The sequence below is a fragment of the Lipotes vexillifer genome, unplaced genomic scaffold (assembly GCF_000442215.2).
Source record: "Lipotes vexillifer unplaced genomic scaffold, Lipotes_vexillifer_v1.1 scaffold384, whole genome shotgun sequence".
Classification (NCBI taxonomy): Eukaryota; Metazoa; Chordata; class Mammalia; order Artiodactyla; family Lipotidae; genus Lipotes; species Lipotes vexillifer.
In genome coordinates, this window is record NW_006793498.1 from 1,674,043 (window position 1) to 1,701,801 (window position 27,759).

General features: G+C 41.6%; 1 protein-coding gene across 3 annotated transcripts; it reads left to right on the plus strand.

Annotated features, from left to right (window-relative positions):
• Positions 1 to 471: 471 nt before the first annotated feature.
• On the plus strand, positions 472 to 26,659 carry RCBTB2 (RCC1 and BTB domain containing protein 2). Of its 3 annotated transcripts, XM_007466433.1 has the most exons (13): positions 873 to 926; positions 2,175 to 2,225; positions 6,878 to 7,033; positions 7,260 to 7,410; positions 9,638 to 9,804; positions 10,584 to 10,742; positions 10,860 to 10,967; positions 11,208 to 11,350; positions 15,905 to 16,095; positions 16,610 to 16,736; positions 18,454 to 18,593; positions 22,990 to 23,120; positions 25,404 to 26,659. In XM_007466433.1, the coding sequence occupies exons 1-13, from the start codon at positions 873 to 875 to the stop codon at positions 25,542 to 25,544; spliced, it is 1,719 nt and encodes a 572-aa protein (XP_007466495.1). In that variant the 3' UTR covers positions 25,545 to 26,659. The 3 variants fall into 3 exon arrangements, with proteins under 3 accessions (XP_007466496.1, XP_007466495.1, XP_007466497.1); XM_007466434.1 differs by lacking the exons at positions 873 to 926; positions 2,175 to 2,225 and adding an exon at positions 472 to 528; XM_007466435.1 differs by lacking the exon at positions 2,175 to 2,225 and having other exon boundaries at positions 885 to 926.
• Positions 26,660 to 27,759: the final 1,100 nt, after the last annotated feature.

A 27,759-nucleotide genomic window follows, 5' to 3' on the forward strand; every position in this document is an offset into this window, starting at 1 on the left:
AGGCTCTAACTGCTTGTAGGTAGTATTAGATAAAATGTTCTGACGTTAGGCATTTGAAATATGGGTTGTATTTGAATAAATAGGAGCCAGCCTAATGAATCAGAATATCAACATTATTAAACATGATTTCATTAAATTGCTTCTGAGGGGAGAGAGAATATTTATTCATATTTATTTTTAGTGATAACTCTGTAATGATTTAACCACAGTCCAGACATACTGCCTGTTATCTGATAGGGCTACTTCTGCTGTTACTTGTATGTGGTAGAAGGTAGTCATTGTGGAGCTGGTTAATTAAGGCAAGCACATTCAGTGCTATAGCTACATACTTGATGGCTGTTGTTTCAGATTTTTTGTTAAGATAACAAGTCACATTTGTTCATTCATTCTTTCATCCTTTTATTCTTTTCATTCATTCCCCCCTCCCTCCCCCTTAGCAAATCATACACTCTTCAGTGGAGGTGAGAATTGATGTCTACTCTTCACAGTGATTTGGGACTTTCCAATCCCAGGGGAAATTTGACCAAGGTCTAAAGTTTATTTTTTCTTATCTATAGGAAGTCAACTCTGAAATGAAAATTTTCTGCTCATTCCCTAATAGATTTAAGAATATAGGTTTATCCTGGGATTATTTTTCCACACCTCAGCAGGAGGATTCTCATAGGAGAACAACAGTTAAAACATCTTTTGGGTTTTACAGCTGTTAACTCCCGTGCCCCAAACTTAATTCCCTTATTTTCCCTTCACCATATTTGAGCTTAGCTTATTTTCTCTGTTAACTAGAAGTAAAGTAATTTTAACCTGCCCAGTTTCACTAGACATATGGGATCTTATTTTACCACATACTTTTTCCCCAAGGACTGCACAGGACCATGGAAGACCATATGGAAGAAGAACTTTTCCTTCTCTATGGAAAAAGTGTCAAGGTTAGAAAAATCATGCCCTTGGAGCATATATTTTCTGTCACATAAAACATCCTTCGTCAAACCTCTATTGGTCATCCAATAGGAAGATCAATGAGATAGTGTCTGTCTTTGAGGGGCTCTCAGTATAGTGACTGAGAGGCTGGCCCATCACTGTTATGGGTGTAGAGAATGCCAGAGGGACCAGCAGGGGACTCTGGGGATTGTGTGAGGAGTAGAGAAAGGGTCCCCAGAGGCGGTGACGTTTGAGCTGGATGAGGAGCCACACCACCCCTACTTTCACAGAAAATGCTGTCCTGCAAAAGGGTCTGAGTTGAACAATGTTTGCTCCACTGCCAGAGCTTTTAAAAAAATGACAAAATACTTAATCTTAGATGACATGTTCTTGATTCATCGCAGATATTCTTTATTTCGATTCCATCACATCTGAATATTACAGTCAGCCAGCTTAAGTCCGGTCAGTGTCCAAGTGATGTTAAATGTTTCACATCTTTCAACATGCACGTCGATCTCTATCTTGTGTTGATTTTATTAAATGTACGAAATATCTGCTCTTCACTGTTGACAGCTTAATATTAACTGCCACCATTAACTTTCATTTTTCTGTTTTCCACTTTTTAAAAAATAAAATATGGTCAAAATTCAGTAAACGATGTAAATCATCATCACAGCCAGTGTAGTGTACAAAAACAGCACAGCTTCTGAACTGAACCATAATATTGCTGCGTGCTGACTTGACGTGCTCATCTGTGAGCTCCTGTAGGAAAGTAGCTCACAAAAGCAATGTATAGAACCTGAAAGTCTTATAAAATGTTCGTAGAAAATTTCATTATTTTTTTTTCTGGGAACAGATTTTGTAAAATAAAAAACTCATGGAATTAGCAAAGAAATTACTTTATTACATGGTGTTATACTGCCAGGAAATTCTCAAAACATGAGGTGTTGGCTGTTGTTCTTTGAGGTTTTTTTTTTTTTTGCTAGGCATGCCCAACATGTAATTTTAATTCTGTTTTTATATGCGGTATTTTAAATTGAATTGTGGCAACTTAATAGTTGTCCACAGTTAGATGAAGTATCATAATCCACTTGGTTCTTCATATGGATGGAGAAGCAGAGTTACTACAGGGAGCACACACTCAAAGCAACGATAAAATGCATTGTGGTCTCTAACTTTATGGAGATGTATTTCCTTAATTATGTTTTCCTTGAGCTAATACTAAAAAGTTTTACTGCTTTGCGTTTCCCAAACAGATGCCAGTGAAAGATGAGAGAGGTGGCTTGGATGTGAGCAAAGCAGTGAAGGTAAGCTGGCCTGGGGTAAATTCTCACTATGCTGGTGACAAACAGGAAGGAGGCTCCAAGCTAGGATGCAGATTCCTGGGACACGACCTTGATGACATATATTGCCGACCTCTCGCTCCCTGGTAGTGCTTCTTTTCCCCTACAGTTTTTTTATTGCCCACTCTTGGCTTCTGCTCAGCCAGTCCCTTACTTAATAGTTGGGCCCAGAGGTAGTTGGGTGCCTTCTGCGGAGATGCCTGCTATCATGCAGGCTGGCTGTGGTGTGATTGAGGCTCCTAAAGTGTGTGCATCCTTATATTATGTACACTCTTACTATATACAATGTATATATATATACAGAGTATACATATATGCTATATATGTACATATGTATACAGTATGTACAATGTGTATAACTATATATGCTCAAGATTATGCCAGACAGAAGAATGTATTTTTCTTCTGTGAGAGAAGATACTCAATTCCTGGAGACTGATATTAAATATTTACTTCCAAAAAGTATAAACATGTGCATTTCATAAATGAAGTCATTGGTTCCCTATGAAGAAGTTTCCCCACAGACTCAGAAACATGGATTTTTGATGACTAACCTCCAGTAGCCAGCCTTCTGGCAGAGATTTAACAAGCAATGCATTCACACCTGTTGTATTTAGGTTATATTGTAATTATTTGTTTTCTATTAAATTGTGAGCTCCATGAAGGAAGACAACCCACAGTGGGCACTACTGCCCTGTTCATTAAGGACTTCATGAGCACAACAGCCAAAGCCCTACAAATGCAAGCAAACACTAGGCCTGCCAGGAGTTATCCCTTTTTTTTTTTTTTTTTTTTTTTTTTTTTTTTGCGGTACGCGGGCCTCTCACCGCTGTGGCCTCTCCCGTCGCGGAGCACAGGCTCCGGACGCGCAGGCTCAGCGGCCATGGCTCACGGGCCCAGCCACTCCGCAGCACGTGGGATCTTCCCGGACAGGGGCACGCACCCATGTCCCCTGCATCGGCAGGCGGACTCTCAACCACTGCGCCACCAGGGAAGCCCAGGAGTTATCACTTCTTATGTGAACTTTTTACTTAGCAACAGATGATTTGTGGAAAGAAATCTGGCTTACCCACTGAGAAGCTGGTGATCTTGGAGTATTTCTCAGTCTCTCTGGCCCTCAGGTTCCTCATATGTAAAATGAGGATAGCAATGTGTATGTCCTACACTTGTGAAGATTAGAAATACTATGTAAGAACTCTTTTAACTAGCACGTTAGCGCATCTACATGAAATATTTGATGCCACATCCCAAACATTGTTCTTTCTGAAAATTATAGACTTAAATCGGAAAAAAAATATTAAAATGAACACCTCACAGAAAGTAAGATTCCTTCATAATATAAGGAGGTGGGTAATTTAAAGTAGAAGGTTAGACTAAAAGGTAACAGAACAAACTTCTGTCATTAGCCCCACAGGGGCCTTAGGCGCTGCCCAATAGAAGACGTCATTCTCCAGGCAGGGTCTTACAGTTTGGTGGTGTCATGGGAGGAGGTGGCCAGACTTGGCATTAGGGGAGCCTCCCCTGGTTCAGGCTGTGCCACTCACTGAGGGTGATGCTGTTAGCAGTGACAAACTGCTTCCCCTCTGTGTTAGTTTCTCAGTATTAGTTTCTGCTCTGATGAAGTACCACAAACCAGGTGGCTTAAAACAACAGAAATCTACTCTCTGACAGCTCTGGAGGCCAGAAGTCTGAAATCAAGGTTGAAATATTAAACCTAACATGGTCGCCTTCCAGCAGGGTCACCTTGGATTTCGTATCTTTGTCTCCAAAGGGAAGTTCTTTAGGAATCACAAAATCAACTTTGATACGTCCTGGCAATGGGTCATTCTGGTTTTTACTGGGTACTTTTGGGATAACTTTGGTTACAGTTCCTTCAAAATGTTCAATGCTGATATCTTCAAAAATGACTGTTCCTTGAGGCAATAGTCTGACATCTGTTGCAACTTCTTTACCATTTCTGTCCTTGATTGTGAATTCCACGTCATCTCCAGGCTGCAAGGTTTCTAAGAGAGCAGTGCCACGCTCTCTGAAGGCTTGAGGGAAGAAGCCTGCTTCTGGGGGCTCCCGGCATCCTTGGTGTTCCGGCACATATAGCTGCATCACTCCAGTCTCTGCCTCCATCTTCACTGTGTGTCTTCACATAGTTAACTTTACATGTCAGCTTGAGTGGGCCCCCAGTGCCCAGGTTAAACATCATCTCTGGGTGTGTCTGTGAGGGTGCTTCCAGAGGAGAATAGCACTGGAACTGGTGGACTCAGTAAATGGGTGGCTCTTGCTGGTGTGGGTGGGCATCATCCAATCTGTTGAGAACCTGGTTGGAACAAAAGGCAGAGGAAGGAAGAATTCATCCCTTTTTTCCTGCTTTACTGATTTACCTGGGACGTCTCATTTCATCCTCTGCCCGCAGACTGGGATTTACATCGTTGTCTCCTCTGGTTTTCAGGCCTTTGGATTCGGATTGAATTATTCCACCAGCTTTCCTAGGTCTCCAGTTTACAAATGCAAACATAGGACTTCTGAGCCTCCATAATCTTGTGAGCCAAGTCCTATAAATGAATGAATGAATGGACAAATAAATAATTTTTCCCCCTGACTCCTAAGGTGGAAAGCACAAATATCCTTTCTAAAACAAGTAGCTAGTCTGATCTGCTCTCTACTAGACATATATCTGGTAAGACTGATTTAATATCTGATGGGAAAGATAGGGCTTAGAAAATCCTTTGCTCCTTTAAATTAAGCTAGAGTTTGGTGATTATTGAGGGAAATGGCTAGACATGGCATTTGATAGGCATGTTGGCTATTTATGCATCTTATTATAATCTTAAAAATTTTTGGAAGTTGAAAAGTATGTAAATAAAAATGTTTCCAGTGTAGCAAATAAGTAAAAGCTCTCTTTAAAACAGCTTTATATGTTTTAAACACCAGGGACTTGCCTGGTAGTGCAGTGGTTAAGAATCTGCCTGCCAGTGCAGGGGGACACAGGTTCGATCCTTGGTCCGGGAAGATCCCACATGCCGCGGAGCAACTAAGCCCGTGTGCCACAACTACTGAGCCTGCACTCTAGAGCCCGTGAGCCACAACTACGGAGCCTGTGTGCCACAACGACTGAAGCCCACGCGCCTAGAGCCCATGCTCCGCAACAAGAAAAGCCAACGCAATAAGAAGCCCATGCACTGCAACGAATAGTAGCCCCCACTCGCTGTGCACAGCAACAAAGACCCAATGCAGCCATAAATAAAGAAAGAAAAACAGCTTTATCATGTCCACATTGAATGCTCTTATGGGAGTGCAAATGCACATGATCTTAATGCATCCTGTTGTGGGTTTGATTGTATCCCCCCCAAATTCATATGTTGAAATCCTAACCCCCAAAGGTGATGGTATTAGAAGGTGGGGCCTTCAAGAATTGTCTAAGTCCTGAGGGGAGAAACCTCATGAATGGGATTAGTGCTTTATAAAAGGGGCTCCAGCGAGACCCCTAGCCCTTTCCAGCACGAGAGGACACAGTGAGAAGACTCCGGCTCTGAACCAGGAGGGGCACCTTCATCAGAACATGATCATGCTGGTGCCTTGAGCTCGAACTTCCCAGCCTCCAGAACTATAAAAAATAAATTTTTGTTGTTTATAATCCACCCAGTGTATGGTGTTTTGGTTTAGCAAATTGACTGAGATACCCCATTATTTTTGAAGGTGACCTTTTTTGGAAATGGGGTCACTGCAGATGCAGATTGTTTAGTTAAGATGAGGTCATGAGGGTGACCTAATCCAGCATGACTGGTATCCTTACAAGAAAGGGGAAATTGAGACACAGAGACAGACGCATGTGGGGGAAGACGATGTGAGACACAGGGAGAATTGGGCCGTCTGTAAGCCGAGGGGAGAGGCCTGACAGATCTTCCCCTTACAACCCTTAGGAGGAACCAGACCAGCTGATACCTTGACTCTGAACTTCTAGCCTCCAGAACTGTGAGAAGATAAAGTTCTGTTGTCTAAGCCACTCAATTTGTGGTACTTTGTTAACAGCAGTCGTAGCAAACGAATACATGTCCTTTCTGGGTGTTTTCGTCCTACCAATCCCCAAACCTGAGTGGGGGGATGAGGGAACCCACCAGTTGCTCAAACTGATTGGTCAGAACTGACCCATGAACTGAAACCTTCTGGACTTTTTCCTTGGTGTCACCTTTGGCATTGTTCTTTCCCAAGGACTTGTTTTGCTAAGACTTGGGCAGCAGATGAAACAGCAGTCTTCTGCCTTTTTTCCTGCTTTCACAAGCAGCTTAGTTTCCAGAGCTACATTTAAGATATAACCGACACTGAAAGTGCTTGCCAGACATTCACCTCCCCAAAGTTCAGCCTTGTATGCTTCCTGTGTCCTTGAGGAAGATGAATAGGTGAGATCTGATTCCATCCAGGACCTCTGGCTCTTGGTTGGAGTGAGAGTGATCCTGAAGCCGTCAAGCCTGTAAAGGCAGTTCCCAGAATAGACAGGGTTTGTTCCTCAAACCAATGCTAACTCCTCTACAGAAATGAAGGGGGCAAAGAAAATGTATTTTTTATGATTAATCAATATATATATATATTTATTTTATTTACTTATTTTTTAAATTCTTTTTCAGCCAGTACAGGCTACTCTGTCATCTTTGAAGATGTTAGATGTGGGAAAGTGGCCAATTTTCTCCCTTTGTTCTGAGGAAGAACTGCAGTTAGTTCGTCAAGCCTGTGTCTTTGGCAGTGCTGGCAATGAAGTTTTATATACTACAGTAAATGATGAGGTAATGTTGAAGAAAAAATTACGTTTTCAGTAATGAATTTGCTGAATTGAAGATCTTGGGGGAACTAAGGAGTTAAGGGAGGAATTAAGGTAAAAAAAATGCACGGAGAGTAGATTCTTATATGTTAAATAATGAAGCAGTTTCCCTAGGGGAACTGTGCCTGTGTCTGAATGTACAGGTTTGTCAGAAATAGAACTGCTTGAACTAACTGTGGTTTTTCCCACAGATTTTTGTGCTTGGCACAAACTGCTGTGGCTGTTTGGGATTAGGTGATGTCCAGAGCACCATTGAACCTCGGAGACTGGATTCTTTAAGTGGCAAAAAAATTGCCTGCCTCAGCTATGGGAGTGGTCCACATGTTGTCCTTGCAACAGCAGGTAACCTGGGAACACAGGGTGGAATTTTAGCCATTGCTTTGTTGCGAAACAAGACTAGGACCACCCCTTACACTGAGAACATACTTTTTGATTGGCTTTCTGCCTCTGCCCTGGGGACTTGACTGTGCTTTGGACAATATGAAATATCAATATCAATATCAAAGTAAGATAATATAGCAGATGGAATCTAGCAGTTATTGGCACTTTGGGTGTAAGAATGACAATGCGATAAGCCCAGTGAACTCCTTTTGTTGATATGTGTAATTATTTTGCATTAGAATGCTGAACTCACTCAGGACTTTTTGAACTTGAGATTCTTGATCTATGAGCAGAGCGATGAAAGCTAGATTCCAAGATCCCCTCTAACTGTTAGCATTCTGTGATCCTGACTTTAAACAGTGACTGATGGCTCTAGTTGGTATTAGTAGTATAAGGAATTAAATATTCTCATGGCTATTTCATGCATTCAGACTGATAAGACAACATAATTAAAACATACCTTAGAGTTTCCCTCAAGCTGGGTATTCATTTTATTAGTGTTCTTTAAATGGAAAATAAATTTTATAAATACTCTCGTATATTTATTTCACATTTAAAAAATAAGTTTTAGGGATTTTTGGTTGCCAGTAGTAGCAGGCTGGATTATTCAGACCATTTCTGCACTGAAAACAAATAACAAATTCTATATAAAATATATTTTTTTAATTTTCTAAAAGCATCAAAACAGTGATAAGGCAGAAAGGAATTATTAGACCAAATATATTTAAGAGAAAGTATGAACTAAGAAGTTAGAGGGGACCTTGAAGCTAATTTTGCCTTAAAGCCATCTGCCTATGCACTTAAACAGTGTTGTGGTCTGATGTACTTCTGAGGTAAAGGGGTCACAAGTCAAAGACCTCACATGTTAGGCTGGGACCACAAAGGGCTACACTCTCAGGGCAAGGATGAGTCAGTTCTTTCATCTCTAAGGGACTCAACAGAAGAATTCCTTGGCTCTGAGCAAAGCAAGGAGAAAAAAAGAAAGAAAACCTCTCCCTGAGGTGTTGTATCCATGGATTTGTATTCCAATTCACCTTAGATTGGATGGTCCAAGAAATCTCAAGCCTTGGATTTATCAAAGAGGTACCTTTAAAGTGCCTTAAGAACATGAGAGAAGTTAATGCAAATTCTTTCTAGACGAAAGTACCTTCATTCTAGGCCTGAAGGAATATAATGCCATCGAAAAATAATTTTTCGATGGCAATTAGTAGCACATAGTCAAAGATAACCAGGTACAAGGAAACAAGTCACTCTGAATAAGAACCTTCAAAAAAGACAGCAAAAAACAACTACTAAATATCAGATATTAGAATTATCAGACACCACTTATAAGATGGCTGTATTTATTATGCTTGAAAAAATAAAAAATGAGCTTGAAGATACCTGAAGAGGTCATAGAAGACTTGAAAGAGAACCAAATAAACAATATAATTATCAAAATGAAAAAATTAGTGGACAAGTTTTGCAGCAGTTTGAACACAGCAAGAGACAATTAATAAACTGGAAGGTAGATCAGAAGAAATTATCTGGAATGTAGCACAAAGAGACAATAGGGTAGAAAAATACAGATGAAAGGAGTATATACTGTATTATTCCATTTATGTTAAGTTCAAAACCAAGAAAGACTAAATCCTGTTATCCAGGATGTATATGTGGGGGGCTTTTGGGGTGATCATAAGATTGTATTTCTTGACCTGAGTGGTAGTACATGGATGTGTACTTTGCAATTATTTATAAAACTGTGTATATGTAGTTTAAGAACTTTTCTGAATATGTATTATACTGCACAATAAGTAATATAACAAAGATTCAAAAAATTAACTTGGAGATCATTTTATAGATAAGGAAATTAAGGTTCAGAGAAGTTAAATGACCTTACAGTCTGTCGAATTTCAGTCTGTTTTTTTTTTTTCTCTTACTCTTAGCAGCCTTTTCTCTGTTGTTTATTAAAAACCTATCTTCCAGCTATTATAACTGCATCCATTTAAATTTCATCTTGTTGCTTTGAGGTAGAATGTAGTTAAACTTTCCAAATGTATTCTTTTAAAAAATGAGTTTTGTGGAATAGGGAAGTTGATTAGCTTTTGCATATGAAGTTTTAGTTTCCATTTGTGGAAGTGTGTAATATATATATTTTCATATAAGAATAGATGTTTTGAAAGTTGGTTATGTTTCTTTTTATTTTCAGAAGGAGAAGTCTTTACCTGGGGTCACAATGGTTACAGTCAGCTGGGCAATGGGACAACTAATCATGGTCTAGTGCCCTGTCATATCTCTACTAATTTGTCAAACAAACAAGTCATTGAAGCGGCCTGTGGGTCTTACCATTCTTTGGTGCTAACATCTGATGGAGAGGTGAGAATAGTCAGCATAAATCCCACTGATCATAAGATTTCAATAAGATTTTAATTTCAGTACATTATATAGATTCCTGTAGCAGTCCTGGAAATATGATCATTTGATTAAAATAACCACCTACCTCAAATTCAGTCTTACTCTTGTTAGCAGTTCATAGTCATGGTGTTTATATTATGAAGTGTGCCTGTATGTAGTAAGGATTTCTATAACTGCAAAATTTAAAAGGATGTATTGTTACTTCTATGTTGCTGTACTCAAGGGGATTATTTGCAAAAAGAAAAATCCCAAAATGCTGGAAAATATGGCTGAAGCAAAGTAGATATTTTTATAAGGATTATATGATATTTGATTATAATCATTGCTGTTTGTGTAGGTAATGCCAGTAACCTAATTTTATAAAGTAATATGCTTTGGGACTTCCTGGGCGGTCCAGTGGTTAAGACTTTGCCTTCCAATGCAGGGGGTGCGGGTTTGATCCCTGGTCAGGGAGCTAAGATCCCACGTGCCTCGTGGCCAAAACACCAAAACATAAAACAGAAGCAGTATTGTAACAAATTCAATGAAGACTTTAAAAATGGTCCACATCAAAAAAGTCTTAAAAAAAAAAATAAAGTAATACATTTTGTAAGAAGGCGTTCTATGGAAGCTTCCCTGCCTGTGTTGTGAGCATTTATGGATATCAAGCACTTTGAGGGCAAAGATGAGGCACCATAAGTGCCAACTGAGACACTTTATATATTAGTGTGTTTCATTTATTGATCTCTTCTTTCAAATAGGTATTTGCCTGGGGTTATAATAACTCCGGGCAGGTAGGGTCTGGATCAACAGCTAATCAGCCGATCCCTCGAAGAGTCACTGGCTGCTTACAGAATAAAGTAGTTGTGAACATAGCCTGTGGGCAGATGTGCTCGATGGCAGTGGTGAACACTGGGGAGGTAAGAAAGTTATTTTCTGTGTCGATTAAAAAAGCCCGTCTACCTTCTCAGTGTCATACCGACATGGAATGCTTCTTTTCATCTTTCGTGGGCATTGAGTCTCTCATCTTCTCTCAGGTCTATGTCTGGGGTTACAATGGAAACGGGCAGCTGGGACTCGGCAGCAGCGGCAACCAGCCAACCCCCTGTAGGGTAGCAGCTTTGCAAGGCATTCGTGTCCAGCGGGTACGTCCACTGTTGCTTCACATGCTGCCTGTTTTTAAGGCTACGGGGGCAAAGATACCAATGTACTAAAAACTCAGTTGTCTTAGCAGGATGAAAAGGTAAGCTGCTTGGCTATCTTGACTGAAGTAAAGAGGCAGACTGCCTCTTCCCTTTTTTTTTTTCATTTTTTGATTCTTAACCTATCTTGTGAAACATGTTTCTGTTTTCAGGCCTGAGTGGACTTGGTTTTTCTCTTTCCAGGTTGCCTGTGGCTATGCACACACATTAGTATTGACAGATGAAGGTCAAGTGTATGCTTGGGGCGCAAATTCTTATGGCCAGTTGGGCACTGGCAATAAAAGTAACCAGTCCTACCCTACTCCTGTTGTTGTGGAAAAGGACAGGTAATATGTGCATTTTCAAAATAAGTTCAGTGTTCTTTCGTGATTAAACTAAACTTAGGCATTGTATAGAATTACGGGCAATTGACTGCTAGTATTAGAATATTCTTGAACAAGACCATTCATTCCTTTTTAAAATTGGCTTTAGAATTTTGGGGCAAGTTGATTGATGTTAAATATTTTGTTTTCACATACGCGTATGTCATCTATACCTCCAATAGCTACTTTACACAAACTACAATGACTAAACCTCCAACAGCTTTTCCGCATTATTCTTCTCACTCAAAAAAGACCTTTTCCCCCCCATTCTCATTGTTTTCTATTTCACATTCTTAAGAAGAAGTTGATAACATTGGAGGTCTATCTTCTATGGTTTAGGAAGATGAAAGTGTCTCAGATGGGGGCAGCTACTTATAAAATTTGCCAGTTGAAAAGAATAGGGCTGTTTCATTACTTCAACTCCCAGGCTATCACTGGGAAGCAGAGCAAAGTGGTTAAAAAATTAAAACTGAGTTGTGAGCACTTGTTTGCAAGGTTGTATTAAGTGAGTAGCATATCCAGAGTTTTCCCCCAGATTATCCTACTATTTTTGAAGGTCTCTTGAAATTTCTCAAACATGGCTGTATCACTGCCTTTTCACTCTTCCATTTCTTGACACAGGAGTACAGAACAAGAACATCTTATCATCTGTTCTATTAGGCCAGGGTTGAAATCATTGTGGAAATTAATATTGCTGTTTTCATTTTTATTTTACATATTAATTTTTGCTATATCTGATTTTAAGTAAATGTATGGATAAATTATTTTGCATTTGTAGCAGTTCTTTTATATGTTTCTACTGGAATATTTAGCAATGAAAATGAAGAACCAAATGGTCATTTTCAGCTCCCTTGATTTTCATTTGAGTATTGTGAACCTGGCTGCTTTTATTTAACCTGTGTTAAATTGGTTAAAAAACCTTTTCTTCCCCCATATCTTACAGTAAGACCCTAGACTCCTTAAGAATTGGGGAAGAGGAAAGATAATGAAGGTCACGAGCTGGCAGGCACACAGGAGATGCAAGCAGCCATGTTACTTTCATTTCTCTTAAAGGTGGTTCAGAGCCGCTCAGTAAAAAGAGGAGACAGTCTTGAGGCTTTGAATAATCACAAAAATGCCTCCAGCTAGCAAATCCAGTCAGTGGGGACTTTTGGTATTTAGACAAAATAGCAAAGAAGTGTTAAAGGATCAGAGGTAACATGGGTATAAAAACAGACTATCTGTATGGCACGTTACCGTTTTTTCTCGTGCTGCCACATTTAAAATAAACTTGCACTCCTCTATCTGGACTCACAGAGTCCGCTGCCGTCTGCCCCCCAGCGACGCGCCCCACCTTGCGCCGCTGGTCCTGACAGTCCCAGAGTGAGTGCCAGGTCTTCTGACTGTGGTCACGCTGGGACAGACAGACTGTAGGGCGGCTCAGTGGGAAAGAGCAAAAGAGGCAGAGAAGCGGGGCCCGCAAGTTATGTGAGTGTCAGGGCACGTGGCACTGGAGAGTTATCTATTGCTTTCTGTCTTTTTCTAAAACTTCATAACTCAAAACATTTTTTAAAATTATATATGTAAAAAAAAGTAGAAATAGCCTAAATACTTGCACACTTGGTCTTGTCCACGTGAACATGATTTTGGCTACGGATATCAGGGATGAGTGTTTTGAATGAGATGGTCCTGCTTTTCTCAGTTTTCCGTGCTTGGATTTCAGGTGGTGATTGCTGAGCTTGCAGGCTCTCCATCGCACAAATATTGCAAGGGAGGAACCTATAGGTTTGCTGGGACTTGTTCGGCACCTACCCGCCCTTTTCAGTGACTGAAACTTTGCAGATATGTTATGACTTATCTCTCAGGAACTCCTGACTCTTGGGGCCCATCACGGGGAGGCTTGACTAATTAGAACAAACAGGATTGAACTTGGGGCGGGGTGGGTCGTCAGGTCTTGCTTACGTGTTCATAGAAGCAGAAAGGGGAAATTTGTTTACGTGGAATTATTTGCTCAAACAGCAACCCAAGAAAAACCTGATTAAGTCTAGGTATGGTGAGGAACGCTAACACTTTATGTCACTGTTGATGTTCACATAGAAGTGATTTTAATAATTAAAATGATTCTCTTCTGTAACCCAGTCATTCCCAGTCTTTCTGAATTTTCAGTACTTTGGTTTACCAGCATGTCTTTAAAGTTCCCTAAAAACACAGTTTAAGTTAGATTGATCTAAAACTAACTTTGCCTTGAATTTTTGTGAATTCTGTGGCTTCTCGAGGTCATTAATCATGTGTTGGCCTCTTACAGAGCGAGGACTGGGAAACAGTGCTCTGGTCGTTGTATAATCATGATTTCTTCTCCATTATTCTCCTCCCTCGTTTCTTTCCTCATTTTCTGTTTTGCATTCTGTCTCACTCTCTGCTGTTTCATGCCTCTACTTCTCAGACATTAAGCTGTGCCGCTGTTGCAGATCATTCCATTGAGGTGACACCAAACCTGTTCATTATGAACATATAGTAATTTTTTTCCATTAAGAATGGCTACAGGGCTTCCCTGGTGGCGCAGTGGTTGAGGGACACGGGTTCGTGCCCCGGTCCAGGAGGATCCCACGTGCCGCGGAGCGGCTGGGCCCGTGAGCCGTGGCCGCTGAGCCTGCGCGTCCGGAGCCTGTGCTCCGCAGCGGGAGAGGCCGCAGCAGAGAGAGGCCCGCGCACCAGAAAAAAAAAAAAAAAAAAAAAGAATGGCTACAAAATAAAGTGTGAAATATGCCAGACATCCTGACAGTAAAGGTTGGCTCAGTTTATAGTCATTGTCTATTGCACGTATGACTGGAAAATCTGAACTTCCACATTTGCTTCTTGGTATGAATCAGATGTAAGGACAGAGGACGTCAGGCAAAGGCAGGGCGTCTTGGCTGATGGTCGAGTCCCAAGCTGAGACCTGAAGGTTCCCTCTAAACCTTCTCCATTCTCGTTGCTCTAGCAGCTGCTGCGGTCAGCCAAGCCTCAGCCCTACCCCTGACTTCCCGCATGGCACTGGGTGTTCCGGGTAAATGCCCCAAGGCCATGCTCAGGGAGGGCCAGCTTTCCCAGCTTTTCTGCATCCTTAACCCCTGTGCTGTGGAAGCAGTGTCCCACCTCCTCTAATGAATGGCAAAGGCTGTTCCCCTCTCCTGGAGGCTAATGGTAAACATTTCAGAAGTGAATGTAGGAATGAAGTTATTTTGATTTCCTGATGTTGAGTGGTTTAGCATAGAAGGACACAATTATGTTCCAATCAGTTACATTTTTCATGGAACGTCATCAGGGAAAGGAGAGGCTCATTGTAAGTGGTCTCCCAAAGTGCAAAAGAACATTCCTGACCAAGGACTTTGTGCATAATGACATTGAGGGGCAGGGAGTACATCTGTTGATTGGAACAGAGAGTGTGTGGGCAAAGGTGATTTGAGAGAATGCTGGACATAGATGGAAGGCAAATTAGGGAATGCCTTAAGGTCATATGTCTGGATTTTTGTCTTATGGGAAGTCAACGAAGGTTTGAATGTAGTGATGAGAATGGTGTTTCAAGAGGATCATTAACCTGCCAGCATTGTGCGATTTAGGTCGGAAGAGAAAGTCTGAGGCAGGGAGACCTAAGAGTTGTGTTGGTCTGGGTATGGGTGTGCTTGATGAGGGTGTGGCCAATGGGAGGCACTACAAAGAAAGAATTGCTGTTATTCGTCAAGCGGATGTTCTGAAGAAAGAGAGACATGAGGAGGGAGAAGTCAAAGATGACCCTGAAGTTCTGAGCCTGAGTCACTGAGGATGCTGGTACCATTGCCCGAGACAGAATCAAGATGGTACTTCACTTGGGGAAATAGTTTATTTGCTTTAATTCTGTATGGTGGCTTAGTCTGAGGAAAATAATTATTTTCAACTCAACAAAACAGTGGTTTCCACCAGGAAGTGTTCTGAGAACTACCTGCCTATCAATCATGAACTTACTGAAATAGGGTCTAACATGTGGTTGATCCCAGAAAACTGCTCTCTTGGGTTCCAGATGATATAGTCCAGTGAGTCAGAACCACTGCACTTACTGTTTGCAGTGTGAGTTGGAGTGACCCACAGCAGGCTTCATTTAACCCGAAAATTGGTAAAGTTTTGATGAAAATATTTATTGACCCTGGGTTGAGATGGCCCAAATCTTTCTGATCTGTTTTAGTAAGTAATGTTTTAAGAAAACAATTAAATCACTTTTTTTTTTTTTGGTCTTTGTTTTTGGTCTCTGCTCTCTTGGATTGTACTAATACTTGAATTTCAAAACAGGATGGTACATATTTTTATGGGCCTACTGGCTAGAAGTGGTAACAAGCAGACCTTCATGATACCTAAGTGCCACTGAGGCATGGCTTACGTATAAATAACTGTTGGGTGCCTGACAGTTGAGAAGCTTAGGTGTCTTAAGTCTTGCTTTTGTTTTTACTCAGTTAGACCTAAGGGAAGAAAAAATCACCTTGTTTCTTCTGTTTACCGTGTTTACTTGGTGTGTGTTTGTGGACCTAGAATTACAGAGATTGCGGCCTGCCACTCTGCCCACACGTCTGCAGCCAAGACGCAGGGAGGGCACGTGTACATGTGGGGCCAGTGCCGGGGCCAGTCGGTGACCCTGCCTCACCTCACCCACTTCTCGTCCACCGACGACGTGTTCGCCTGCTTCGCCACGCCCGCCGTCACCTGGCGCCTCCTGTCCGTGGGTGAGCTGATTGCTGTCCATCGGGGTGGTGGCCTGAAAGCTAGGACGAGAACTTCTGGTGTTTTCATTTTTTGATAGTGAGGACTTTGTTCAGTGCAGTATCAGGCAATTTATTTCCCTCTAATGAGCTCCTGTGAAAGGGAACTCATTGGATGGATTCATTTTTCTCAAAAGTATTAGAAATCAGTATCTCATACTAAATTAAAAGTCCTTTGGATTGCTTTCTGATGTGATTGGGAAACTATAGCTTTTATTTTTAGCTGGTATATTTACTCAGACTTTCAAAATTTTTATTTAGTGTGGTGGTTTGGGACTTTAGTTGTTTTGCCAGATTTATAAGTAGATGTGTCTGAGGTTCTTATCCTTAATGATTACAGCAGCGGGAATCTGTATTTAGGAAAACAGTGCATAGCTCAGTGGGGCAGTTATTTGGGGAACTGGTGTTTTCGTGTCGCAGAGCCGTGCTGGGCCTGCGTCCTCCTTAGAAAGTGCTGGTGTCGCCCCCCGCCCCCCAGAACCTGACGGCCACCTCACCGTGGCAGAGTCCCTGAAGAGAGAATTTGACAATCCCAGCACCGCAGACCTGAGATTTCTGGTGGATGGAAAGTACATTTATGCGCATAAAGTCCTTCTCAAAATTAGGTAAGGAATCATTTATTCCAAGAATTGAAATAAATATGTTTGTTGTTTTCTAGTTCCAAGGAACTATGTTAGGCACGTCTGTGATTCTGAAAATAGGTAAAAGGCTCTTTTTGCCCTTATGAGCATGCCGTGCAGTGGGCAAACACATTATACGTGGCATTTCTTCTGTGTTCTCTGTTTTCTTTTTTTTAATATACATCTTTATTGGAGTATCGTTGCTTTACAACGGTGTGTCAGTTTCTGCTGTACAACAAAGTGAATCAGCTATACGTATACATACATCCCCATATCTCCTCCTTCCTGCGTCTCCCTGCCTCCCACCCTCCCTATCCCACCCCTCTAGGTGGTCACAAAGCACCGAGCTGATCTCCCTGTGCTATGCGGCTGCTTCCCACCAGCTAGCTATTTTACATTTGCTAACACTGAACATTTAGATGCTTGAAAAAAGAGAAGAGCAACAAGGTCGGGAGTAAAGCTTAACACAGAGATTTTTTAAAATCACTTTTATTGATGTATAATTTTTGAGCAACTGCATCCATTTAAAATGTGCGGTTTGAGGAGTTTTGACATTTCGTATACTCGTGGGAAACCACTGCCCCAAATCAGGACACAGAACGTTTCCATCACCCCTCAAAGATCCCTCAGGCCCCAGCCCTGGAGCAAGCACTCATCTTCTTTCTGTCACTAGAGATTAGTTTGCATTTTCTAGAAGTTTAGGTAAATGTAATTATACCATATGCATTCTTTTCTGCCTGGCTCCTTTCTCTTAGCATAGTGATTTTGAAATTCATTTTGTTGCTGTGTAACAGATATTTAAATCCTACTTCAATGAATCACAAACTCAATATGGCATTGTAGTCTCAAGTTCACTTCTTAGTAAGGTCAGGCTGTGCAATATTTGTTCACTCTCACTGTAGCCCGTAAACCTTCATAGAAGTGGGGAGGTTACGGTTTGCTAGGGCTGCCGTAACAAAGTTCTGTAGACTAATCTGTTTCAGCAACAGAAATTTATTCTCTCGTGGTTCTGGAGGCTAGAAATTCAAGCTCAGGGCTGTTCATAGAATGAGTTCTTTCTGAGAGCTCTGAAGAATCTGTTGCGTGCCTCTGTCCCAGCTTCTGGTGGTTTTTTGCTGCTAGTCTTTGGCAGCCCTTGGCTTGTGGCAATGTAACTCCAGTCTTCACACGGCATTCTCCCTGTGTCCAAATCCCCCCTTTTGTAAGGATACCAGTCATATTGGATTAGGGTCCACCCTAATGGCCTCCTTTTAACTTGATTACCTCTGTAAAGGTCCTTTCTCCAAATACTGTTATAGTGCAGTTAGGACTCCAGCATATGAATTTGGGGGATACAATTCAACTCATAACAGGAGGAGAAGAAACAAAATTACTCAAGAGTTTATGAAAATAAACCTACCTGACTTCTATAAGTGCTGCTCCGTGGATGTGGTGTGGGAGGGCCCCTGGGAGTTCGTGGCCGCAGAGGCAGCCGCCCCGCAGCAGGTTAGCATTTGCAGCCTCGTCGAATAAACGACTGCAGACTTCTGGCCGGCAAGGGAAGCGAGGGGCCCAGGCAAGGACACGAAGTTGCGTGGTGCTGTGTTTTTCCTTTCTCCGTGTTAGTTGTTTCCTCTTTAACCGCCACGAGCACACGCTCCTCAGGAAGGTCATGGGCTCTTGCGCAGAAGCCAGGACCTGACATGCTTCTTTCTTCCTTCAGGTGTGAGCACTTTCGCTCTTCGTTGGAAGACAGTGAGGATGATATTGTAGAAATGAGTGAATTTTCATATCCTGTTTACCGAGCCTTCCTGGAGTACCTGTACACAGACAGCATCAGCCTGTCCCCCGAGGAGGCTGTAGGTAATTGCCAGCAGACTTGACCAAGAGATTGGCAAAAAGGTGCTTCGTGTAGAGCCCAAAAGGAAGTGGCTGTGAGGGTGATCACAGAAGCAGTTCTCTTGTTGTGTGTTGAACCCAAACGCTTTTCCCTTGTTCCCACTTCACACAAAGGTTGACTGGATGGATAAAATGAGATATGGATGAATTATGAAACCATCAGCACTGTGGGACAGGTGCTATTCTTCCTGAATTACTAGATACTGCACACGACTTTGTAGCTACCACACAGCTGCTGCCTTCAAGATATTTACATTATAAATGATAAAATGCATGTAACAGACAGCCCTGCTGGTCTCCGTAACTGTGACTGTCCCTTTGGGACAACCCGCTGTGATCTGGTGCATCACTGCACCTCAGGTTTACTGACGGTAGGAAAGCAACACAGGGCGTCCAGCGGGCACAAGGTGAAAACATACTAAATTTCAGTTTACAGCTGTCAGCAATATTGTTGGCCCATGGGACAGGAGACTTAAGGAGTTACTTCTGTAAGGAACTGAAGAAAGAGTTCAGCTCTCAAATCTTTCAATTAAATATTCATTTTACATGTATAAATCCAATAACACTTTTTACCAGATCAGCATTTAATTTTCCTCAGGTAAACAAAAGTCTGATTTCTTAAGTTTTATAGTTTTCCTTCCTTTCTCCCACACTACCTGAGCTCCCGGGGCCCACTATGTGCTGTGCTCCCCTCGGCACCTATGAATGAGACAGACCGACGCCCTGCTCCTGTGGAGCTGCTGCTGGGAGGAGGGAGGCCAGCCCTAAACAAAGAAAGAAAAGCAGTCAGTTGGGAGGTCGGGGAAGGCCTTTGTGAGGATGTGTGCTGAGCAGAGAGCTGGGGGAAGCATGCAAACGCCCAGGTGAAGGGTGTTCTAAACAAGGGAGATAGCAGGTGTAAAGGTCTGAGACAGGAACACAGGTAGCACATGGAGGAGGAGGAGGGGGAGGGGAGGAGGAAGTGGGAGGAGAAACAGCTCTGTATGTTCTCATATGCAGCCTCCAGTCTATATTGTTGGAGTAGAACAGCATATATGGAAGCAAATACATACTGCTTGTTGCATTTACGTAAAGAAATACCGAAGGACACACAAGAAAGGGAGTGTTTCTCTAGGGAGCAGCGCGGCAGTCGGGGAATTGAGGCCAGGCAGCTGGATCTGGGCAAGACCAGGTACAACCTTGGAGGCCACTGTGAAGGGCTCGAGTTTTATTCTTGGCGTGATGGACAGCCTTGGAAGGTTTTGAGCACGAGGGTTGCATTATTTAGGATTTGCTTAGGCAGTAAAATGAAAAAAGGAAGTGGCTTAAACAAGACAGTTTCTGTCACACAGGGATATAGTGCAAGGCATCCTTACATGTGGCCCCTGCACTCATGTCCAAGACCACATGTGCATTACAGGCAGCAGGATGGAGGAAGGGACAGTGACCAGGGGCAAAGGGCAAATCCCAGTGTTGGTTAAGGAAGTCCCACTTCTTTTAAACCATAGACCAGAGATAACCAAGGCCTTAACTCAGCTGTACAGGAAGTTGGGGGAAGTGGTCATTTCTAGATGGTCATGGCTCAGCCACGTAGTCTATGATTTTGGAAGAAAGGGAGAATGGGTTTGTGCATATATGAAGGGAGAGGCACCAGCAGTTTATACTCCAGGGGTGAGAGGATTTGTTTTTAAAAGACCAGTAGCTGTAATGGTTGAGGTTTAAGATGGTGGTGCCCTGGGTTAGGGTGGTCTAGCAGTGGAGGTGTTGAAAGAGATCAGATTCTGAATATATCTTAAATAGGGAGCTGACAGGATTACGTTGGTGCATATGGGATGTGGGTTTTGAGGGCAAGAGAGAGAAGGATGATTGCTCTGAGGTATTTGGCTTGAGTGTGGAGAGCACCAGGTTTTGCTCTTGAGTTTGAAAAATCAAAGGAGTTGGAGCTGCTTTTTAGACGTCTGCGTGGCAGGGTTTTTTTTTATGGGCCCGCCCCTAACATTTGCAGGGCCCTGGGCAAGAGTCTAAATGGAGGCCTATGCACCATTTGTCTAAAAATTTAAAGTTATATGTCAAGCTAAAAAGCTTCAGATAAAATATGTTCAATCCTCATACCTTGAAAAATATACCTTCATCAAGAACTAAAAGGCCAGGTAGGAGTTTCAGCTGGAATTAGAGTTGTAGGACTCGTGGAGTTCTGTGCTAGAACACAGTGGTGCAGGAAGGACGGGCCTCTGGCCTCCAGCTCAGGACCTGCCCTCTTTCTTTACCCACCACCGGTTACATCCTGCATCCCAGGGGTGTATGGGCACCCAGCCTGCATGTCCATGCTCCAGTCCACACCCCCGGCCACCCCTGGGCGCTGGGGGCCTGCACATGGTCTGCAGGGGAGGAAATACCGAAATATATGGCTTCAGGGCTGATTATTCAGGGAACCCCAGGGTCCCAGGAGCACAAAGTATGGTCTAGGAGTGGGCACTTGGCTCCTTGGCCAGCCTGTGGGGAGGGGGGGGGGTGCCTAGAACGGGTGCAGAGCTGGGCCCCCTGGAGCGGAGGCTCAGGGCAGTACCTGTGAGTGCATGCATATGGGAGTCTGATGCTCGGAGTGTGTGGGGCTGTTGATGTGAATTTGGGAGTTGTTGAGAACTGACCAGAAACAATCGGGCCATTCACGACTCTCAAGATTTCAAAAGATTTCAGAGGGCCGTAGGCCTTCTTTCTATAATTTTGATAATACTTGTCATGTTACAGTGAAAGCAAGTTTCTACCAAACTTAGTAGAAATTTCTGCCAAATTCTACCACATGTACAAAACTTATTAGCAGATATTAGAACAGTAATGTAAGGTTGATGAAATCCTGGCTCTCTGTCCTTTGGGCCCTCTATAAAGTACCTTCCGTGAAAGGTTATTGTAAAGTAACCTTTACGTGAAGTAAACGTGATGGTATTCTAGAATCAGGATTCAGCTAGCCTTTTGATCAGGTGGCAACCAAGACTGAATTAGACCCAGCGAATGTACCACTCCAAGGGTATAATAGGACTGCTGAGCCCATGGTGCTTGAACCCCAATCACGCAGGGGCCAAAAGCACCCTCACAGTTATCTCTAGCCAAGCCACATAACCTGAGTGCCACTCATTTTACCAGTGACAGTGTTTGTAGCATTCTTTATGCTAATTAACACGTCCTCTAATGAAGATTTAGGTAGCCATAACTGAAGCCCCTGACAAGGGCCTTTCAAATGCAAACTGACCAACCATTCTTTTTTTTTTTGCGGTACGCGGGCCTCTCACTGTTGTGGCCTCTCCCGTTGCGGAGCACAGGCTCTGCACGCGCAGGCTCAGCGGCCATGGCTCACGGGCCCAGCCGCTCCGCGGCATGTGGGATCTTCCCGGACCGGGGCGCGAACCCACGTCCCCTGCATCGGCAGGCGGACTCACAAACACTGCGCCACCAGGGAAGCCCTGACCAACCATTCTTGATTAGAGTGCTTCATAGTATCCCTTGGGGTAGATTCAGATTAACTTAACCATCTAAATCACTCTATGTTGAGTTATTGGGAAGCAGATGACAGATAATATAACAGGAATCATCAGTTTTTACAGACGGTATTTAAAACTAAGGGGCTGGAGATCATTTAGGGAAATAAGTGAAATAAGAATCTGAATATTGAACTCTGGGGCGTTCAGATACTTGGAAGTCAGGAAAAATGGTCCAGCCAGGAGACTGAAGAGTAATGAAGGAGAAGAAAACACGAGCAAGTAACAAGGCATGTCAAGAAGGGGAGCATCCTTAACCCCATCAAATTCTGTGTAAATGTTGAGTAAGATGAAATCAGAGGAGAGCCCCTTGGATTTGGCACCATGGGAGCCATTAGTGACAATCGCGGGTGTGGTATCAGGGAGCAGAGGGGTTGGGCTTCTGCTTAAGGTGAGGATAGAAGGTGAGAGAACAGAGGCAGACAACGGAGACCTCTCTCCCCAGGAGGCTCGCTCAGGAGAGGAACAGAGAAATGGGGCAGGGTCGCAGGAGGCCGGAAAGGCATTTCTTTTCTTTTTGAAGAAGATGGGCACTATTACAGCACGTGTGAATGCTGCTGGAGAAGATATTGGTAATTCAGGGGGAGGGCTAACTAGAGGAGCATTTCTAAGGAAGAGACTAGGGCCATTTCCACTTGCTCCTGTTTTTCCACAGCTGCTCGTTTGTGTATTGCACTCGGTCAGTGCAGCTGCGTTCTCAGGTAGAGTCACATGCTCAGAGCAAGCCCAAGTCTCTATTTCCACAGCCCTTCACTGAGGATTCTATTCAAAATCATCTCTGACAGGCTGAGTGAGTTGAAATCAGGGTGCTTGAGATCACTCCCCTAAGAAACATCTCTTTCCACCAGGATTGCTAGATTTGGCTACATTTTATAGAGAAAATCGTTTGAAAAAACTCTGCCAACAAACTATCAAGCAAGGAATCTGTGAGGAGAATGCCATCGCGCTGCTCTCGGCCGCCGTGAAGTATGACGCTCAGGTAAGAAGAGCATCCTTTCAAGGAGCTCACCTTCTGGAAGAAATGGTTAGCTGTCTACTTCATGCCTTAAACTAAAAGAAAGTCTAAGTGAATTAAAGATCTGAGGTATACAAATAAAGTACCAGAAAAAATATAAGGGAATGTTTATATAAAAGTAGGGTGGACCTCAAGGGCAGAAACCATAAAAGAAAGGATTGATAGATCTGATATCAAAAAAACAAAAATGTTTATACACAGAAAAATAAACAGAAAAAACCAAAGTGAATGACACTCTGCGGAAAATATCTGTAATATCACGAAGCAAGTTCACCATAGTTAATACATAATTCTTAAAAAAAACAAAAAGAAAACTTGAGGAGTTTGATGGAAGAAAATTGACCAAATGGATTTATGAACAAGTGAAAAATATAAAGGAAAATAAGGTACAGTTTTTCAACTGTCAAACCAGGGAGTCTATTTTTAGAAATAGTATAGGCTCAGGATAATGGGTGTTCTCCTAAACTGCTGAGGAGAATGCAAATTAGTATAATCAGTCTGGGGGGCTGTTTGGTAAAATAATGTATTAAAAGCTTTAAAAATGTAATTCTTTAAGGAATTCAGTTATAGAAACTTATCTTAAGGAAGTAACCATGGATTCAGACAAAGTTTTAGCTTCAAAGATGTTTCCTGCAGTGTTGTTCATAATTTTTAAAAATTGGAGAAAGTCAGTGTGAACAGGAAAGGATTGTTTAAACTAAAAAATGTTAATACTGTTCAGCATATATCATTGACTGAAGAACTGTGCTCCTATTTTTTTAATAAGTATATTTTTTAAATAAAAATAGTAAAAAAAGTTTTTTTTAAGTATAAATAGCTGAATTTAAAAGGACCAAAATTTATTATCTACATAGGAAAAAAGACTGAAAAGTACAGTCAGTGGTTATCTTTGAATGGTGGGATTGTGGATGATTTTTATTTCCTTATCTTTGCTTGTTTTTCCTGAAGTTTCTACAGTGACCATGTATTGTTTTGATAATAAAGAAAGGAAAGAAAACTTGTCTTAGAGTTAAATCTTTAGGAAACAGGCCATACTTTTTGGAGTCGATTTCCTTAAGGATATCCTTTCCTTTGGTCAGAAAACAGGGACATTTTAGTCGTGGGCAGAAAAAAGGTTATAACTTCTTTTCTGCTTATGTAAGTAATAATGTGCTTATTAAAGAAAATTTGTAAAATACAAAAAGTATGAGGAAGGAAATGACTCCTCAACCAGAGGACACTAACATTTTCATACAGCTCCTTCTGATTTTTTCCTAGGTTATGTATTGCGTCGGCCAAAAAGTTTGTTTGGGTTTTTCCGTAACATCCTATGGAAAAACCGGGACGAACTTTTTGGCCAACCTAATATAAATTTCTAAATACTAGATTTTTTTCACTTAACATTTAAAAAAAATCTTACCCACTTTGAAGCATTGACATTCACAAGCATAGTGAATGTTTGTCTTTCATCAAGGTAATAATACTTTGGGCACTTACAACAGGCAGAAGGCTTCACGGCCAAACAATAACTGTGCTTTTTCAAGAGTTTGTTAAAGTCATGCTGATAATACTGGACTCTGGTGGGCTGCCTCAGATGATGAGATTGTGGGCATATAGTGTTTCCATCTGAACTAGAATTAATGTCCAAGACTTTTTCATATTCACTGTTTATGTGAATTATTTGTATGGTTACCATTCAGCCCTGTTTTCTAGAAAGGAAGCTCCCTGAGCAAATGGCAAGGACTTTGTTTTACTCACAACCATATCTCTAGTGCCTAGGATAGTGCCTGACACATAGTATGTGCTCATTAAATATTTGTTTAATGAATGTTCAACTTTGCCTGTAGAGGCACTGTATTTTACTACAGGCTGTCTGTGTGTGGTACCCTAAATTAGTATAATAGACCACAAGTAAAACAGACTCAATGTATACTTAATATAAAAGTTTTTATAAATAAAGAACAGTATATTTGAGTTGACTAGTACTGTTACTTGCTGACTCTAATAAGCAAGAAACGGACCTTTTCAGCAAATTATCCCTCATGCTTGACTACACTTTTTTTTTTTTCAAGCATAGATTCATATTAGCTATATAGTTTTACAACGATTCTTTAGGCATTGCTGTCCCATTTCTTTCTTCTGGCCATCAAATCCTTTTTCCTTGCCTATGTGTTTTAGGAGTTTTTGTGCTACGCTGCATTGCATTGGGATATGTGAATTTGTTAAAACAAATTTGTTTATTTGTTAAATTTCTGTTGTCATTCCTAGGATTTAGAAGAATTCTGCTTCAGGTTTTGCATAAACCATTTGACTGTAGTAACACAGACGTCAGGCTTTGCAGAAATGGACCATGATCTCTTGAAGAACTTTATCAGCAAAGCAAGCAGAGTTGGAGCCTTTAAAAATTAATCCTCACCTGCAGGAAAGAATTTTTAGCATTTCCATTTTCCCTGCAAAAGCCAGAGAGTAGTTTCTCTTTAATAGTATTTATGATGAGCTACATTTGGCTGAATACTTAATGTCCTCTCAAAAGAAGGATGGTGGTCAGTCTTCCCCACCTTTTGAAATCTACAATCTAGAGAGAAGGCATTAAATGCTCTCTGATCAGATGGGACTAAGCTCAAGGGAAAAAAGTTGAAATGTCTTACTATACTTACCATTTCCTCTTCGAGTCACTTAAGTTGGTAGGTACATGGGTCTAAGTATATGCTATTCTGGCCAAATTTCCATATTCAACAGGCTGATACCACATCGATAGCTTGACAAGGAATGCTGTCACTACCACACTTGGAGCATCCAGCACAGTGCCTTGCATAGAGTAAGGCACTCAGCTTATTATATAAATCTTAATTATGCCCCGAGAACAGCTTTATTTGTGGGATACTGGATGAAGGAATAACTTTCACAAAACAAATTTAAAACATCTGAGGCTCATATTCTTCTGTACATCGTTCTGAGAAATAGTGGCTAATTTAGAGCGTTAATTGGAATTCACAAAAGGCCTTAGCAATTAAATTTTCAAAGACCCAAGGGCTAATTTTAATTCTGTCTTTACTCTGAGTCATTAATTTCTCACACGGGGTTATCGAATAAGAAGTGTACTATCTTTGAATGAATGTTGTTTCTGGGCTCATTTGCCTTACATAATTGCACAATGTCCTTTACTTTTGTGTTAAGTGAGATTTGCCTCTGTAAGTAGAAACGATTTTGTTTTTCTTGTAGTTGACTTTTATGTCACTATAAAACAGGTCTTTTAACTTGGCACAGTGTAATTATAAAGTACTAGCCGAAAAGGAACTACGCTTACATTTCATGGACAGCACTAGTAAGAGAGAGATGAATTTATACTGTTCAGATCAAGTTACCCGACTACAAATGAGAAACTGGAACAGGATGTAGGATGTAGAGTCTCCTAATATGTATTTTCACAATATGATGCTATGTAGAGAAACAAACCTCTTTTGGAAACCTTGTTCTGATGCTGAACTGTTTGATAATAAAGTGCTTATTTGCAGATAATAGAACAAATGTGTGTGTTTTTTCATACTTCAGAAGCAGCAAGAGTCTGTCAACCTTATGTCTCTTAGATATACACAAATCCATTTGATATAAGCTTATTTTTTTAAAGCAGTTACTCAGATAAGGCATCATAGCGAAGCCTACCCTAAAACGCAAATGGCTTCTAAACAACTAATTCTAATCAACTGTTCGTATGATTGCCCATGTTCTTTATTGGTGAGGTCCTTTTGAATCCTTAGTTTCTTTTTATCTGTTTTTGCAGACCTTGTCTGGTAGAGGCAAAGGAGTCTGGATGCCTCCAGTTCTAAATCAGAATCCCATTTTTGGAACTGTGTAGTATTTGTTACTTTGTTGGTTTGGCCAAAAAGTTCGTTCTGGTTTTTTTCCGTAAGATGTTACAGCCTTACACCATTTGTCTGTATGTTTCGGTAGGTTAGCTGTTCTCTCCAGCAAAGAAACACTGAGGCCTGGGTATTACCAGTCGCCATCAGTTCTCACAGTCAGACGTCCACAGGCTTCACTTCCGACTCGTTCTCCTCAGCCCACTGTGCTCGCTGTCACTGACCAAAAAGCCTTTATATTTTACAGTCTTCCCAAACCTCCTCTTCCTCTTTCTTGCCCTTTTCTGACAGGGTCTTCTTAAGTTCCTCAATGCCTTTTTCTTTTATGAACTCATTTCATGGAAGTACTGGACCCCCCAAAGGGAACAGGTAAGTTTATTTAGGGATGAAAAATGGATTACCCTCCACGAGACTCCCCAGTGGGTCACTGCCCTGCCAGAGTACACGTTAGTAAGAAGGGGTGGGTGGAGTTTTATCTAGATTTCCTCTAAGCTTGTTAGGTGTAGGTTGCACTGCTCTTTATCTCCGTGCTGCTTATCTCTGGGCACAACAGAATAATCTATGAAACTTTTACAAAATATAGATTCAAGGATTCTAACTCAGTATGTTTACGAAGCTCCACAGGTAATTTTGATGTTTAGCCAAGGATGAGAATCACTGGTTTAGCTCTTAAGACCTGGGATGCCAAACAATAAGGAAGGGCTGATTTTGAACCAGTTGGAGATGATAGATGAGTTCCGTGGTTACATCTCTCTGAAAAAACA